This window comes from Agrilus planipennis, unplaced genomic scaffold, assembly GCF_000699045.2.
Source record: "Agrilus planipennis isolate EAB-ADULT unplaced genomic scaffold, Apla_2.0 scaffold50, whole genome shotgun sequence".
Lineage (NCBI taxonomy): Eukaryota > Metazoa > Arthropoda > Insecta > Coleoptera > Buprestidae > Agrilus > Agrilus planipennis.
Window position 1 is genome coordinate 983,803 of NW_020438881.1, and position 14,517 is coordinate 998,319.

The window sequence follows — 14,517 nt, forward strand, 5'->3', positions numbered from 1 at the left end:
TTTAGCCGTCGCAACGATTGACGTGTGCGCTGGTGCGTTATCGTGATGAAACAAGATTTTTTTCTTCGCCAGATGAGGTCGTTTAATTTTCACCTCGTGGCTCAAACGTTGCAATAAGTCTGCGTAGTATTGACCAGTGATAGTATTACCCTTTGCAAGGTAATCAATGTATATAATACCTCTTGCATCCCAAAAAACAGTAGCCATAACCTTGTTCGCCGAAAAAATTGTTTTTGCCTTCTTTGGAGTTGGTTCCCCTGGTCCAATCCACTGTTTAGACTGTTCTTTGGTTTCAGGAGTGTAGTGGTGGACCCACGTTTCGTCAACGGTTACGAATCGACGCAAAAATTCGCTTGGATTACGCTTATACAATGACAAATTTGCGGTAGAAATGTTTTTTCGAATCAATTTTTGGTCGACTGTTAGCAAACGCGGCACCCATCTTGCACAGAGCTTTTCCATATGCAAATGTTGGTGCAAAATATGTTGCACACGTTCATATGACATCTTACAGGTCTCAGCTATCTCACGCACTTTCAATCTGCGGTCTCCCAGCACTATTTGATGAATTTTTTCGATCATATCTGGAGTTGTGACCTCAACGGGGCGTCCTGAGCGAGGCCCATCAGAGGTGCTCACACGACCCTTTTTAAACTCGGAAACCCACTGCTTAACGGTTGAATATGACGGGGAGGATGTCCCCAGTGTTGAGTCCATCTCTTTTTTAATTTCCTTCGGCGTTAACCCCTTCAAATAAAAGTATTTGATGACAGCACGATTTTCCTGCTTTTCCATTTTTACGAAAACCACAGAGGCGTCTTGTTCAGCGTGCTGTCAAACCTACACTAGCAAGGAGATCGGGCTGAAACTATAGCTACAAGCTATCCAAGGATGGTACTATAGAATGTCACCTCAAGGTAGGCCTAGTGGCGTCATCTCTTGGTTAGGCCGGAAACTTATCAATCCACCCTCGTATACCTCTAACACTAGACCTTCATGCCTGAGAAGGTGCCCTACTAACCTATCTCGTCTATTTCTTATGACTTCCATATTTAGTAACCTCATTTAACTATTATTTCTAATACCTCCTCATTTATAATCTTCACTATCTACGGTATCCTCATCATTAGCTTGTAACACCACATTTCGAACACTTCTAACATTTTTTTTTCCGCTGCCCCATCGTCCATGTTTCGCACTCCGGATATACATTAACCGTTCGCGAACATTAAAATACTTCTTTTTGTCGATTTGACCCTGCAAAAAAAACTTTGAGTGTTTCATTCAAACCAGTCACTAAGGCTGGTTGGCGGGCAGTCCCTCCAGACTACGCCGGAAGGTAAGACGAAAGGCACCTTTCAGCCTCCTTTCAGGAATCGTGGGAATGGGTGGGTGGTGGTTCGATTGAGAAAGATGAGAACAGACGAAATGAATACAGAACAGAATGAAAGATTATCTGCGGAATATTACTGCCCCAGCATTTAGCTCAGTGATCCAAGGAAACCACAGAAAAACTTAGACAGAGGCAGATGGACCCGGAATCTAACCAGCGTCCTCCCGAATTCTAAGCAATGGTCTAAACCTCTAGGGCATGCCGCTCGACCCTGCGTTATCCTCTATTTTATATCTCTACTGCTCCTTTCATCCTGAGTTATATTTGACTTCCTGGATACCGAAAATTAGTCACTCCTTCGATTTTTTCGTCTCCTATATTTATAAGTATTCGCTCTTTCTGTACTTTTTATTCCCTTGCATACCAATATTTTGTTTTACTTTTACTTATTTTCATACAGTGCCTCCTGTTTTCTCAAGAGCGCTTGCATTTTATTTAAGTCTATTTCTAACTTCTCCCTGCTAGATGCTAATGCTTGAATAAAATATACTAACCGTTTGTCCCTGTATATCTACCCCTACAGTTGTTGCTGGATTTATACATTGAAAGAAAAAAGTGTTAAACTGATATGCAGCTGAAATAAAATAATCATCTGGACAAGTGTAAGTACAGATAAAATATAGTAAGTAATTGATCAATTTATAGGCGTCACCTGTTTAATTATATGATATCAGCAGGTATACTGGTTTGATTGTTATTAAGACATTAAATGCGATACTTCTTGATTTACATACATAAATGGCGATCTTACTATACACTACATTAAACTGCTTCACAGAAAATTTGTTTAATCATGGTAATAACACTTAAATTCAACAAGAGCCAACTTAAAAAGTTGCCTTCAATTAACTTCTTATTTTTCGATTTGCACAAGCAAAACACCAACCTCTCAGGCGATTTTGTTGTACAAGAAAAAACAACTCCGTATATCATTAAAACCTGTGTTATTACGGACATTACCTTACCAACTGTTTAATTCATTAAAAAAAGCATGAATTTTTTGTTTAACACAAATCACCTCATTTTAATATCTAGGAAAATAACGTGCGATCTTCCAGGAATGTTTCATCTGGCATTAAACACTATACTAGGGGAAGACAGTCGAGACTGTGGAGCAGATGTTTTAGGATCACATTCACAAAAATATTTCTACAAGGTCGTTTTGTAATAAGGCGTAAATTTGCCTATAAGTCTGTGATGGTATTGAAGAGAAATATAAACAGGTGTACAGACAAATTTATGAAGTACCAGCAGTGTTCGTTGCCTGCGACAAACCGAGAAAGATAAGGGTATCTTTCTCTTCTTTGTGGTAGCTAGACGGTTTGGTAGATTTAATGTTCCAATAATAAATAATAAAGTAAAAGATTTACAGTTTTTACTAAACATATAATCAAAAACCGGCAAAAGTAAATTGAAACGACTATACGTGTAGGAGGAATTTGCAGTACTTATCATTAACGTTGTAGTAGAAAAACAAACAGCTTGTAGGAAAGATATTAACTACGATATTATCTTTACTTTTTCTAGAACTTATTTCTGTCCCCATATTTACTACTAGTGTAATGAAAATGTCTACAATTGGAGAAATTTGTAATACAATTTTTGCATCCTTATAACGTAATCGTACGTCCTATTTATTGTTTCCTATTTTTTTCAATTATGGTTCAACAGTAGACTATATTTAATTGAATTTAATGCACTGATAAAAATTCAAATCGAGATTTTAGCCTTTTCTGAGTGAAGGCAAACCAGAAAGTAATCAAGAGGATTTAGATGCTTTAATTGAACGAGAATACTTTCATTATAATAAAAATTCAGAAGTATACAATGAATTTTCAGTAATTTCTAGCTACATTACACCTCAAAAAGTGATAAATTGGAATACTTTCGACTGAAATTCTTTGGAATGTTCTCAATGTGGTTATAATTAATCATATATACTTTTTATACATATATCTCCGTATAGCTGTTTGAAAATGTTGTTATGTTTATTAAAATTATTCATTAGTAAACACGTACGACCATATGATCAGCTGGCAAAAATATGGAAAATAATTGATTACCTAATTTTTGACAGCAAAAAAAAAACAGAATAAATTTACAACTATCTTTATTTTATACATATATTAATTTCATGTACGTATAATATTTCAAATCCACAAGACAATATAAGGGATCAATTAAACATGTTACGTATTATATCTTTTTAGTTATACATTGTCGTGAAATGTTTTGAAATAGATTGCCAATTAACTTTACTTTCTAGTAACAATATAGTAAGTTAGAGCCGAAACAAATGAACAAAAATGGTAATTTTGATGATGAATAAAGTCTATACTAAATGTTACACCACAGCACAAATATGAATCTATACACTATTTTATCCACATAGGTAAAAATATACAACTTGATTTTGAATTATCTCTTTTCTTTTATGTATAATATTGTGAGTCATACACATACTGATTAACTCAAAAGACAAATCCGTCATTTACCAAGACTAGTACTGACGTGAATATAATTAAAAAAAGTCATTGTCTGTAAACGTTTACAAAGTTATATTTTCTTTTGTATAAACATACACTTTCTAACGTATACTTCAATTTGTAGCAAATTTTTACGTATTTCGTTTTCTTCATATCACTAGAAGTTTTGTGGTATTTAGATTTACTATTATTATTATTATATTTACGAGACTTACATTTGTCACTATGTACAGCACTTGAAATAAAAAATGCTCTTAGAATTCCGAATAAATGGAAAAATTATATGGTAATACGTATTTATCAGCCTACATGGATAAGAATGTAGTTTAACTTTGGCTTCGAACTGCTCTCCTCTTAAATATTCGTATATTTGTATATCCTCTTTATTTTTCACAAAGACTTATGTACAAAAATGTTCCACGCCTAACATAATAATGTGAGAATTAATGAGGGACTTGGAGGAAAATGTCGTCTAAATCTCTTAGAATACAAATTAATTGGAAGATGGAAAAAAAAAGAAGAAAAATCTACCAGTTTTCATACAAAATGCAAAATTAACAATTAACTTACCTTTGGAAAATCCACCGATGTTTTGCTAGTAGGACATGAAGAAATAATACTGGAAAATTAATACTAGAAATATTTAACGTACCACGTACCTAAATCACAAACTAAAAAAGAAAATTATTTTTTATTTTTTTCCACGTCCCGATCATTGTATTCTAAGGGATGTATCATTATTGTTTTTACTGTTTTAAGTCCCATTATTTACAAAATGAATTTATCAAACAATGAAAATCCACGTAAGGCGAACTACAATTTATAGATAATACTATTTCTCCACGTAACTTCAGAGATCCGTTTTATCACTGAAACTACGTCATAATTTCGAATCGCCTTATCAGTGGGTAAGTACGTGACGTCAAAGGGCCTCGACACCCTTCAATAGATCCTTTCAATAATTGTTAACTTCCATGCCCTTGCAAAGCCGGATCATACTTTCACAAATTTTTACTTCTTTAGATAACTGACAATGAGTGTTTTCAAAAAAATTTTTTTTTCGTTATAAACAATCTAAGATGCACTTTTAATAAATAGTACGGAGAACCGAATCTGTTGGTCAAAATTTAAATGATCTCTCTCTGGTAATGATTTTAGTAGAAAGTAAAAATTTGCACGAGATTGCACATTAACACGGCGTTGCATTGAACAGCGCCCTTCGTAAATTACTTACAATTAATATAATAATTAAATGGAGAGTTTATATAATACAATTTCGCCCGTTGGTAGTCTATATAATATTATCTACAATATAAATAAATAAACTATAATAATATGGATCATCACCTAATCGTCACCTATCAAAAATTACAGTACCGACTTTAAAATATACACAGTAAGGGACTTAATCGTAAAGAGGTCATTGTGGTTACGAAGGGAAAATTTAGAAAAGTTCTCTCTTATCAATTATTATCGTTTCTTCTTCGTGTTTAAAGGAGTTTCTTGTTATTATTATCACACGGCATGACATTGTAAAATAAATGCAAAACTGACTATAACGTGTTTTAGGTACTTGTTTTTCTCATTTATGTTTTTATTGTGGTAGTAGTTACGGTGGTAGATTTCACTGGGGGGATCCCTGGGGACTGATGTCGTCACCTCCCGTTTCCGAGCCTCCTTCGCCCTTGGTCTTGTTTTCCTTCTTCCATTTCATACGTCTGTTCTGGAACCAGATCTTTATTTGCCTCTCTGTCAGACACAGTGCGTGGGCTATCTCGATCCTTCTTCTTCGCGTCAGGTACCGATTGAAGTGAAATTCTTTTTCCAATTCCAACGTTTGGTATCTGGTATACGTTTGACGACCTCGCTTCCTCTCTGCGAAGCAAAATCTCTGAATTAAAATGTTGTCTTTATCTTGTACACAAAAGAATATGAGTAAATGATGCAACGTAATTCGAGGACTGAGAATAATATATCCATCTGTGTGACAATCATAGACAAAATTTAAACTTATGGAAACTATTTTTTATAAATTCGATACAATTTACATTGGGTAAAGTTTAAATTGCGAAAATCTATTACACCATAAAAATATGTATAGGTAAGTTCTGTTTTGATCTGATTTTAANAAAATCCGATTTGACTAACTGTCTTTTCTCATCCATGCTAGACTAATCATCCCAAAAACTAATCACACGCTGTACATAAGCCCAAAAGTATAAATAAATGACAATCATAGACAAAATTTAAACTTATGGAAACTATTTTTTATAAATTCGATACAATTTACATTGGGTAAAGTTTAAATTGCGAAAATCTATTACACCATAAAAATATGTATAGGTAAGTTCTGTTTTGATCTGATTTTAAGATATTAAGTTTATTATTTTTAGTCGTACAGGATGTTCCATTTCTTCTGGACGCTACCTAACATCGTTATTTTAAATGGAACATAAAACATTTTTTAAGAAAAATATTGGAGTTTTTCTAGACCAATAGTAGTGTTTGCACTATATCACCAGGTGAGAAGATTATGTATGATTCATATTTTTCAGTTTGAAGTGATTGAGACATAGTTCTTCGATCTTTACGCTGTAGCTTCTTCAGTTCTACAGTATATGCTTCCTTATTTGCATTTGCCACCCGTTTTAATTGAAAAAAAGACACTGATGCCAAAATAGTTTCTTTGCCGTGAAAGATCAACGCCAAAATAGGGTTGCAAATAATTTTATTAATGTAAAATCAACATCAATTTTTTTATATCAAAATATTTACAACCCCATTTTGTTTTTGATCTTTTACACATTGTAATAAGAGAAAGAAATGTAATCCATAGTTTCTTTAGCTTTGGGTTCATCTAATAAGTGAAGTTTTTCGAATCGTTTTCTAAGAATTTTGGATTATACGCGTTTATTAGCATACCGCAATATTTTGTAGTTTTCAGTTTTCCACAGTCGGCGTATATCAATTCAATATTGTTTTGCAGGATGTTTTGTTGTAATTCATAGAATTTCGTAGTTCCTTGCTAAAAGTACGATAAGTGGTAATTTAGCAGGTGCTGATATCAATTTGGAACTTCAAAATTCTACGGACCATGACATTGAACTCGGAAACCAATATCAATTTTACATTATCCATTTCCAAAGAGTAGAATTTTTTAGGTTCTCTTCAGTTAAATTTGTAACAGTAACAGTAACGAAACATCAGTAGCTATAAACCATCAAAGTATTAATAAAATATAGTAGTACTAGTAGGGTATATCACTACCTGCTAAATCAGAAGTAAAATACACCACTCATGAACGCAGTATCTTCTCTCGAGTATTATCTATATCTCTATACACTAAGAAACAATTGGGTGATAACCAGAAAATTGCAGTGACTTTAAAATGAAACCTGTATTTGTTTTTCAATGATTAAGATCATCTTCACAGAACAAAATTCTTGGTAGAAACCTGAACGCAGTACGTAAATGTCATATAATATAATAATGCCAACATTGAAACAAGACTTCCGCACTACAGAATCATCTAGATACGAACAAAATGTTATTTTGGTCATTATGTTTATTCGGCTAAGAACGAATTCTGGGAAAAAGGCCCAAAACTTCCGTGTTGTTGGCAAGTAATAAGAGAGCGATCCCATTGGTAAGTGGAGTTGCCTGTGTAAAAGGAGCGTGACTGTAATTTCGAAAATTCCACGTCCGTATTTTCTTTTATTTCGTTCGTGGAGGCTTCGAAGATTTATGAGTCGTTTATAAACTCATTATCTGAAACACAGGTTGGACCGCCTAGAGCCGCGTTTGATTGGCGTCACAAGGCCAACCGACTCCCCGTATATACCTATAATTATTTTCATCTAAAAATTTTTGTGGCTGGGGTCGGCGCGCTTGCACCGCCTCGACCGCATTGTAATTTGCGTTATCAAAAAAGTATAATACGTAATATGTGTACATGTCTACTGTATACATATGTTTATGTGTGTGCTAGGACTGCTGGCCAGGTACCAATTTTTTAACCATTTAGACGAGGATTCACGGGACGATGACCCAACACTAAAAGTGCCACTTTCGTCCAGGAAGAAGAATTGAATAGAGACCAGTGTCATTGTCGGTAGACATGCAACAAGCCCAATTAAAACGAATTATGGAATAGGAACACGAAAAAAAGGCAGAAAAGAATGGAGGAAATTAACTAAAATATACATAACGACCCAAAAATCGACTTAATAGCATGTGCGGTTTGTTTTCTTTGTAATCAAGTGGCCATTTGGGACATTTTCTCAATTGGACGTTTCTAGACCAGGCAATAACAAAACAGTTACATATAATGTCATACTTGTTCCTAAACCTGCAATTACTTAAAAAGAAACACAACCAACAGGCATTAACTTTACCCTTATATAGAATTCACAATATGTGTTCCTTAATGTCGTACAATTTTAGTAATGACACTTAATTCGTATATTTCCTCAAATTCTGTGATGAACAATCAAAATAAACATACATTCATTTGAATGCATTCAATTCCAAATCGAAATATTGTGTGGAACGATGGAAATAAATATTGTAATTTGAGTAAAAGCCGTAAGTAAATTCATTTACATAACAGAGAAAATGACGGTTTTTGGACCTTTGATGAAGTTGGAGGCAGAAACGGAAGTTAGGAGAGGTAGGGGTAGACCTAGATTAAATTACTGTTCGCAAATAGTTGGGTTGTTCTAGTTTTAGGGAAATGCGAAGATTAACTCAGGATAGGAAGCAGTGGAGGTACGTGTCCAACCAGTCTGAATTTTCTTGTTGTTCCGGCCTTTGATGATTGCATGTAAAATAGAAGTTCCCTTTGCTTGGTTCTTATCTCACCACTAGTGTAGAAGAAACAGGAAAAGACAATTATCCAAAGAGTTCATCATCATCATCATAAGGTCGTCAGTCCTAAGACTGGTCGGGCACGCACTTCCACTCTTTCCCATCCTGAGCTAATTTTCGCATTTCCCTTAAACATCCCACATCCTTAACTATTTGCGATGATTAATCTAATCTAGGTTTACCTCTCCCCTTCTAACTCCTGTTTCTGCCTCTAATATGTCTCTGACTAGACCTTCATACTTGAGAAGGTGTCCTATTTTTTATTGGCTTCCATAAAGTCCTCTGTTCTCCTATTCCTTCTAATATCTCTTCATTTTTAACCTTCTCTATGCACCAAAAAGTTAAATAACACTAAAACAAAATTAGACAAAAACACCCTAGACAATCAGCCTAACTAGAACATTACTTCGAAACAAATGAAATAACCATTATCGCTAAAAAAATTTCATACTTCAAAAACATGGTAAGAATTGAAAAGTAATTGTTAAATATCCAACGAAAAATCCGATTTGACTAACTGTCTTTTCTCATCCATGCTAGACTAATCATCCCAAAAACTAATCACACGCTGTACATAAGCCCAAAAGTATAAATAAATACATTTAAATAGTCGGCAATTGTTTCAATACCAGCTGGTCATTATCAAAAATGCAAACAACGTTCTTAAATCCCAATGTTTCTACTTTATAAAACATGTACTATTTCATTTTACAACCAATACATCTTAGGATTAGAAACATAAGACTACCTACATGAAGGCACCATTCAAATCCATCAATATTCATTCAATTCTGCCCTGGAAAAGTCCATGAACAACACAAGACTGACAATGAAACCCAAAATATCAATAATGATGAAATTAATTAAGTAGTAGAGTTATATTTAGCAACAAAAAAGATGTAGAGATGATATCTCATAGACGTTAGGTTGTTGTATCTATACAAAGCCTTCGAGTGGTGGATTACAAATTTATTTGTCATTTTAAATGACGATCTTAACCCCTCTCCCCCAGTTTTGAAATTCACTTAACGTAATGTATTGTCTCATCGTAACTAATCTTAAACTTATTTCTACATCATATTCAACCTATCTAAACATTTTTATCAATATGAAAATTTATTCACCAGCAGTAGAAAATGCAATAATGTCAACAAAAAAAATTGGAAGTCTCACAGTCAATTTAATCAGCCGAAAAAAAGCCGACAAATTGTCATTAGGAACAATGAACTGTAGGCAAGAATTTTAACAACAGCGCCCGCTGTAAAAACAACCGAGGAACTTAAATTGGTAATTATGAATTGTCAACTTGTCCACATTGTTCGCTGCTATCCGAACAGTCGACCGTAATTGGAGACCAATCAACTGGTAATTGTCCAGTTCCTTCGATTGTTTTCTTTAGGCCCTCTCCGATGATGGGTGTACGTGCTCGCGCGCCTACACATCAGAGCAACCGTTGCACCGTTGGTTGCTACAAAAGTATATGAATTATATCGACAAGAAAGTAATGGGAAGTCGGTATTTGTAGGCGAAAAACGCGTGAATGCAATTCCAAGCCCAAAACCAGATTGTGTCACATCGTCCAGTCGGCAGAACGAAGAAGATCCATCAAAAAATCACTACAAAGCATTCATGATTGGGATTCGTTTGTAGGTCAATCCTGAGAATAAAACCGAGGTGATGGAGCAGTGCGGAATTTCTGTTTAAGCTGTTGTCGTAAAAAACTAATTCCCTAGGCACAATTAATGATTTTTTGTTTAGAAAAATAACTGGTTTCACAGTTCAATTTATTTCTCTTTTTATAACGAGAACGTTTGAGAATGTTCATCTTACCATAAAACTTTCGTCTTTTGGTGAACAAGGTTTTAACAGACAGGTATTGTTGTATTTTCTCCTTTCCGTTTGAATTCACAGAAAAAAACAATGGAACAATAAGCAATACCTTGAAAAATCTTATGTCTGGTAATAATACTTTCTGTGGTCTTTTGGACATTTTGAAACCAATGTCTGTCCAACCTACATCCATCATATTCAAGCGGTGTACATAAAGAATCTTACAGAAGGTGGAATTTTATACTTACCAGAAAAGCAAATAAAAAGGTTACCTACTTGTTCTCCGAAAGAAGTATTACTAGCAACAAATACACAGATTTGAATTAATTTTACAATAATGAAATTGTTAATTCAAGGAAAGTAATTAAAATGTTTAACGCCAGGAAGTGTAGATATTAGTAATAAAATAGTAAAAGAATAAAAACAATTCATCTTTTCGAACATTAAAGATATTAATAATTGAATATCTTGACCAACAATATTTCTGATTTGAAGGTAAAAATATAACTGCAACCACGTACAGAGCTAAGCAAAGTCTCCACTAAAAGAGTCCCAAATCCTAAGCCCAAAGTCCTTATTTAAAAATTTTTGGTTCTTAAAGCCCCAATTACATTTTAAAATCCAAGCAGTTTGAATAAGCAATGAGCTACTTCGAGAACAATTAGATTCAAATTCTTTTGAATTACAAATTACAAAGTATTTTTATAGAGTGTTTATGAAAGGGATTGAATTAATATGCTTCTATGCTTTGAAAGGTCTGGAAACACATTTTCAAGCACTAAAGCCCTCTCTAACTTTGGTCACGTACAAGAAGAATTTTGATAAAATTGTTGACTGAATCAATATATTTACATTAGATTGTAATTATTCATTCTTTTTGGTCGAAATCCTTAAGATGTTAATGATTGAAAGGCGTTAAATACGAAGACGTCATCAACATCGATGAGAGAAACAAGCGTACGTGCTGAACAAACACAATTTGGACAATCTTCGCAAATGATAAACAAGGACTGCATTCGGCTAAAAAAGGATGTTGCTCACACTATGGAAAAATATCGAAATGCACAACGGGTTGGTCAATCAACACACTATTTACTCCAACTGTATGTGTTTTTATTCTTACTAATTAGTCGTCCCCTGTATTGATTATGAAAATTACAGCAGGGCCAAATGACGTGCGTCGGACTCTTAGCTCGAAAAAGAAACGATTTACCTTAACACAGAATATCCATGCGCATCTGTAAGGATTACAATCTGAGGGGCCACGTCTCGTTGGTCTAGTAGTATACATTACAAAAGACTATTTGTTTGAAAATTGTGTAATTAAGTTTTAGAGAAACATTAAAGCAGTATATAAATTCATTATGAATAATTCAAATTAATTACAACTTGAAACGAGGCATCTGAGCAAGGAACCGTTGTATATACACTTTACATGTATAGAAAAGCACCAGGTGAGCTTATTGCTCAAAATCGTTCGCTGGTTTAAATGTCGGAACTGTCCATCGCGTAGCTTTGCAGAAAAAACAAACTGTAACAAATTTGTAGATCATTAACCTTCCTTTCACGAATCGACTTTTCCCAGCTCATTAATGGCACGTTATTGAGTCCATTAGTTGTGAACAAGCAATCTAGCACATTACGGGTCGAGCCTCAAAAAAATTCGGGCATGAAATTGTTCTTTGGACGAGAAGAAGGAAAAGGAGAATTGACAGGACCGTGGATTAGACGAAGAAAGCTGTAAGAGATGGGGTAGCCTCTAAAGAAGCGGTGGAAGGCGAAGGGGGACCATTTATGAAAATGATGGGAGCAGCAACATGCGAATGTCGGGCTGAAGAAGACGAATGGCGCCTGGTGGCTGCCAGCAAGAAACGCCAACCGAAACCAAAAAACCAAACATGTGCATCGACCGCGATACCATCATCGGTCCCACTCTTTCTCTCTCTCTCTCTCTCTTCCATTATTTCTTTGTCTCTTATTTTCCCCTTTGCCACACCGACGCGACGTTCATGCAAGTTTCGGAACTTTTAATAAGTACACAAGAGCGGCTCGTTATTATTACACGTATTATTATTATTATTTATATTTTCCAGTCTTCTCAGTTTTCACTGGTTAACTTTGAGCAAGTGAAGACGGACTGATGCCAAAGAACCTGACTATTGGATTATATCTATCTAGCTGTCACTACTTCTTGCTTGAAATATAATCGGCGATTATAAATAACTCTGCTTCTAATTTCACTTATTGTGCTATCTGGAAAGAGGGATATGACACAGGTGTTAAGAAATCTGCGCTATCTATTCCGCATGTATCAAGGATTACTGATTTTTGAAGGCTGATATACGTAAATTTATGTAGTTTCAATTCGGCTGGGATAGCCGAGGTGATGTTCTATATTTAGTTATAACGCATATTAATGAAATTAGTATTGGATTGATTCGAAGCATGTTCTGATACCGTATTTCTTTTATTTCTTAGACTAAAGGCAATTTTTAAATTTTGGCAATATTTTTTTGTTTAAGATTTTCAATGTTTGGTATAGGAACATCTATTAGGTAGGCTGTTTTGGCTTCTTTAATATCTAGTGTAATGTTAGGTCTTCTATGATTAATTGTTCGGTCTGTAGAGTTTGGCTATGTGGTTTTCTAATACTTACATCTTGTGGTTTTCATTTTTATTTTACGATTCCATCAAATCTATGAGTTTATACTTTTTGTTAGTACCGAGTGTATCTGTTTAGCAACATTATTATTCGGTATCATTATCATAACGTCGTCACACGGACACGCACCTCCACTCTCTCTTATCCTGAGTTAAAACTAGAACATCCCACATCCCCGTTAACTATTTGTTAACAGTAATCTAATCTAGGTCTACCACTACTCCTCCTAACTCCTGCGTCTGCCTCTAATATATTTCTGATTAGACCTTCACGCCCGAGAGGTATACCTACTGCAAAAGTTAGCAACCCCAGTGATATGGTCAACTGTTTCGTGGTTGTGTTACATACTCGGCTGATGTAATTTTTGGATTTTTAATTATATATTTTTCATAATTTTTTATTTTTATTACTTTTTCCTGAATGGCTATTATGAATCCTTCAGATTCTTCCTTTACCCACATGTTAAAAAATTATCTATCTATATGTTCCTGCAACAGTTGATTTGGGTATTTACCATGAAACTCTTTTGATTTCCACATTTCAATTTTAGATTCAGAAAAGACTATGACATAAGACGAGTAAGTAACTGTTGTTTCAAATGTTTCTACTTATTAATATTGCCAGAAGAGTGTGTTTACGAAAGGGTTATTAAAAAAAAATATTTTCGATTGAAATTAATATTTAATCATTTTAACTGCGAAAAATTCTAATAGCTAACATTAAATAAAGATAAAAAGATGCCGAAATCCTGAACTTTACATAATTCTGTTCTAAAACAGTTCAGTTATTATAATCAGTACATTTATAATCATAATCATATCCTTTCATATTTAGTTTGTAATCAAAATTTGTTTGCCAAAAAGGAAAATCAAAAGTATAATTCAATTACACATATGTTAATTTTCCTTTCGTTTTATAACACCTAAACATTTACCAAAGTTTTAACGTTGTTACCGTATTGCCTTTGATCAGTTCAATTGTTGATAAATTATATTCAAGAGTAATTTGTTTGCTGGCGCCGCCACTGTTCGAACAATTTTATGCCGTTCAAGGTCCTTTTCCATTACTCTTTTTGTGTCGCTACAGATAAATCTTTCGGATTAAAATACAACATGAAGAAGAAGACCTCAATAACAAAGGACTAGCTGTTGGATGTTACATTTCCAAGCAAGTTATAAATCATAAGATTAACTCTTAATCGGTTTGTTATACATAGTATACATGTGTGCAGGTATATAACGACATGTAGGTAAATTACAGCAACTACTAAACCAGGATAA

The 14,517-nt window shown here is 34.2% G+C and overlaps 1 protein-coding gene across 2 annotated transcripts in view; it reads right to left on the bottom strand.

The window, feature by feature from the left end:
• Positions 1-4,152: 4,152 nt before the first annotated feature.
• Positions 4,153-14,517, bottom strand: part of LOC108734876 (homeotic protein antennapedia-like) — a 74,800-nt gene continuing 64,435 nt past the window's right edge. For both annotated transcript variants that reach the window (XM_018466590.1, XM_018466591.1), the window contains exon 3: positions 4,153-5,754. In XM_018466590.1, coding sequence (XP_018322092.1) covers positions 5,504-5,754 — 251 coding nt within the window. In that variant the 3' untranslated portion in view covers positions 4,153-5,503. The remainder of the gene's footprint in view (positions 5,755-14,517) is intronic.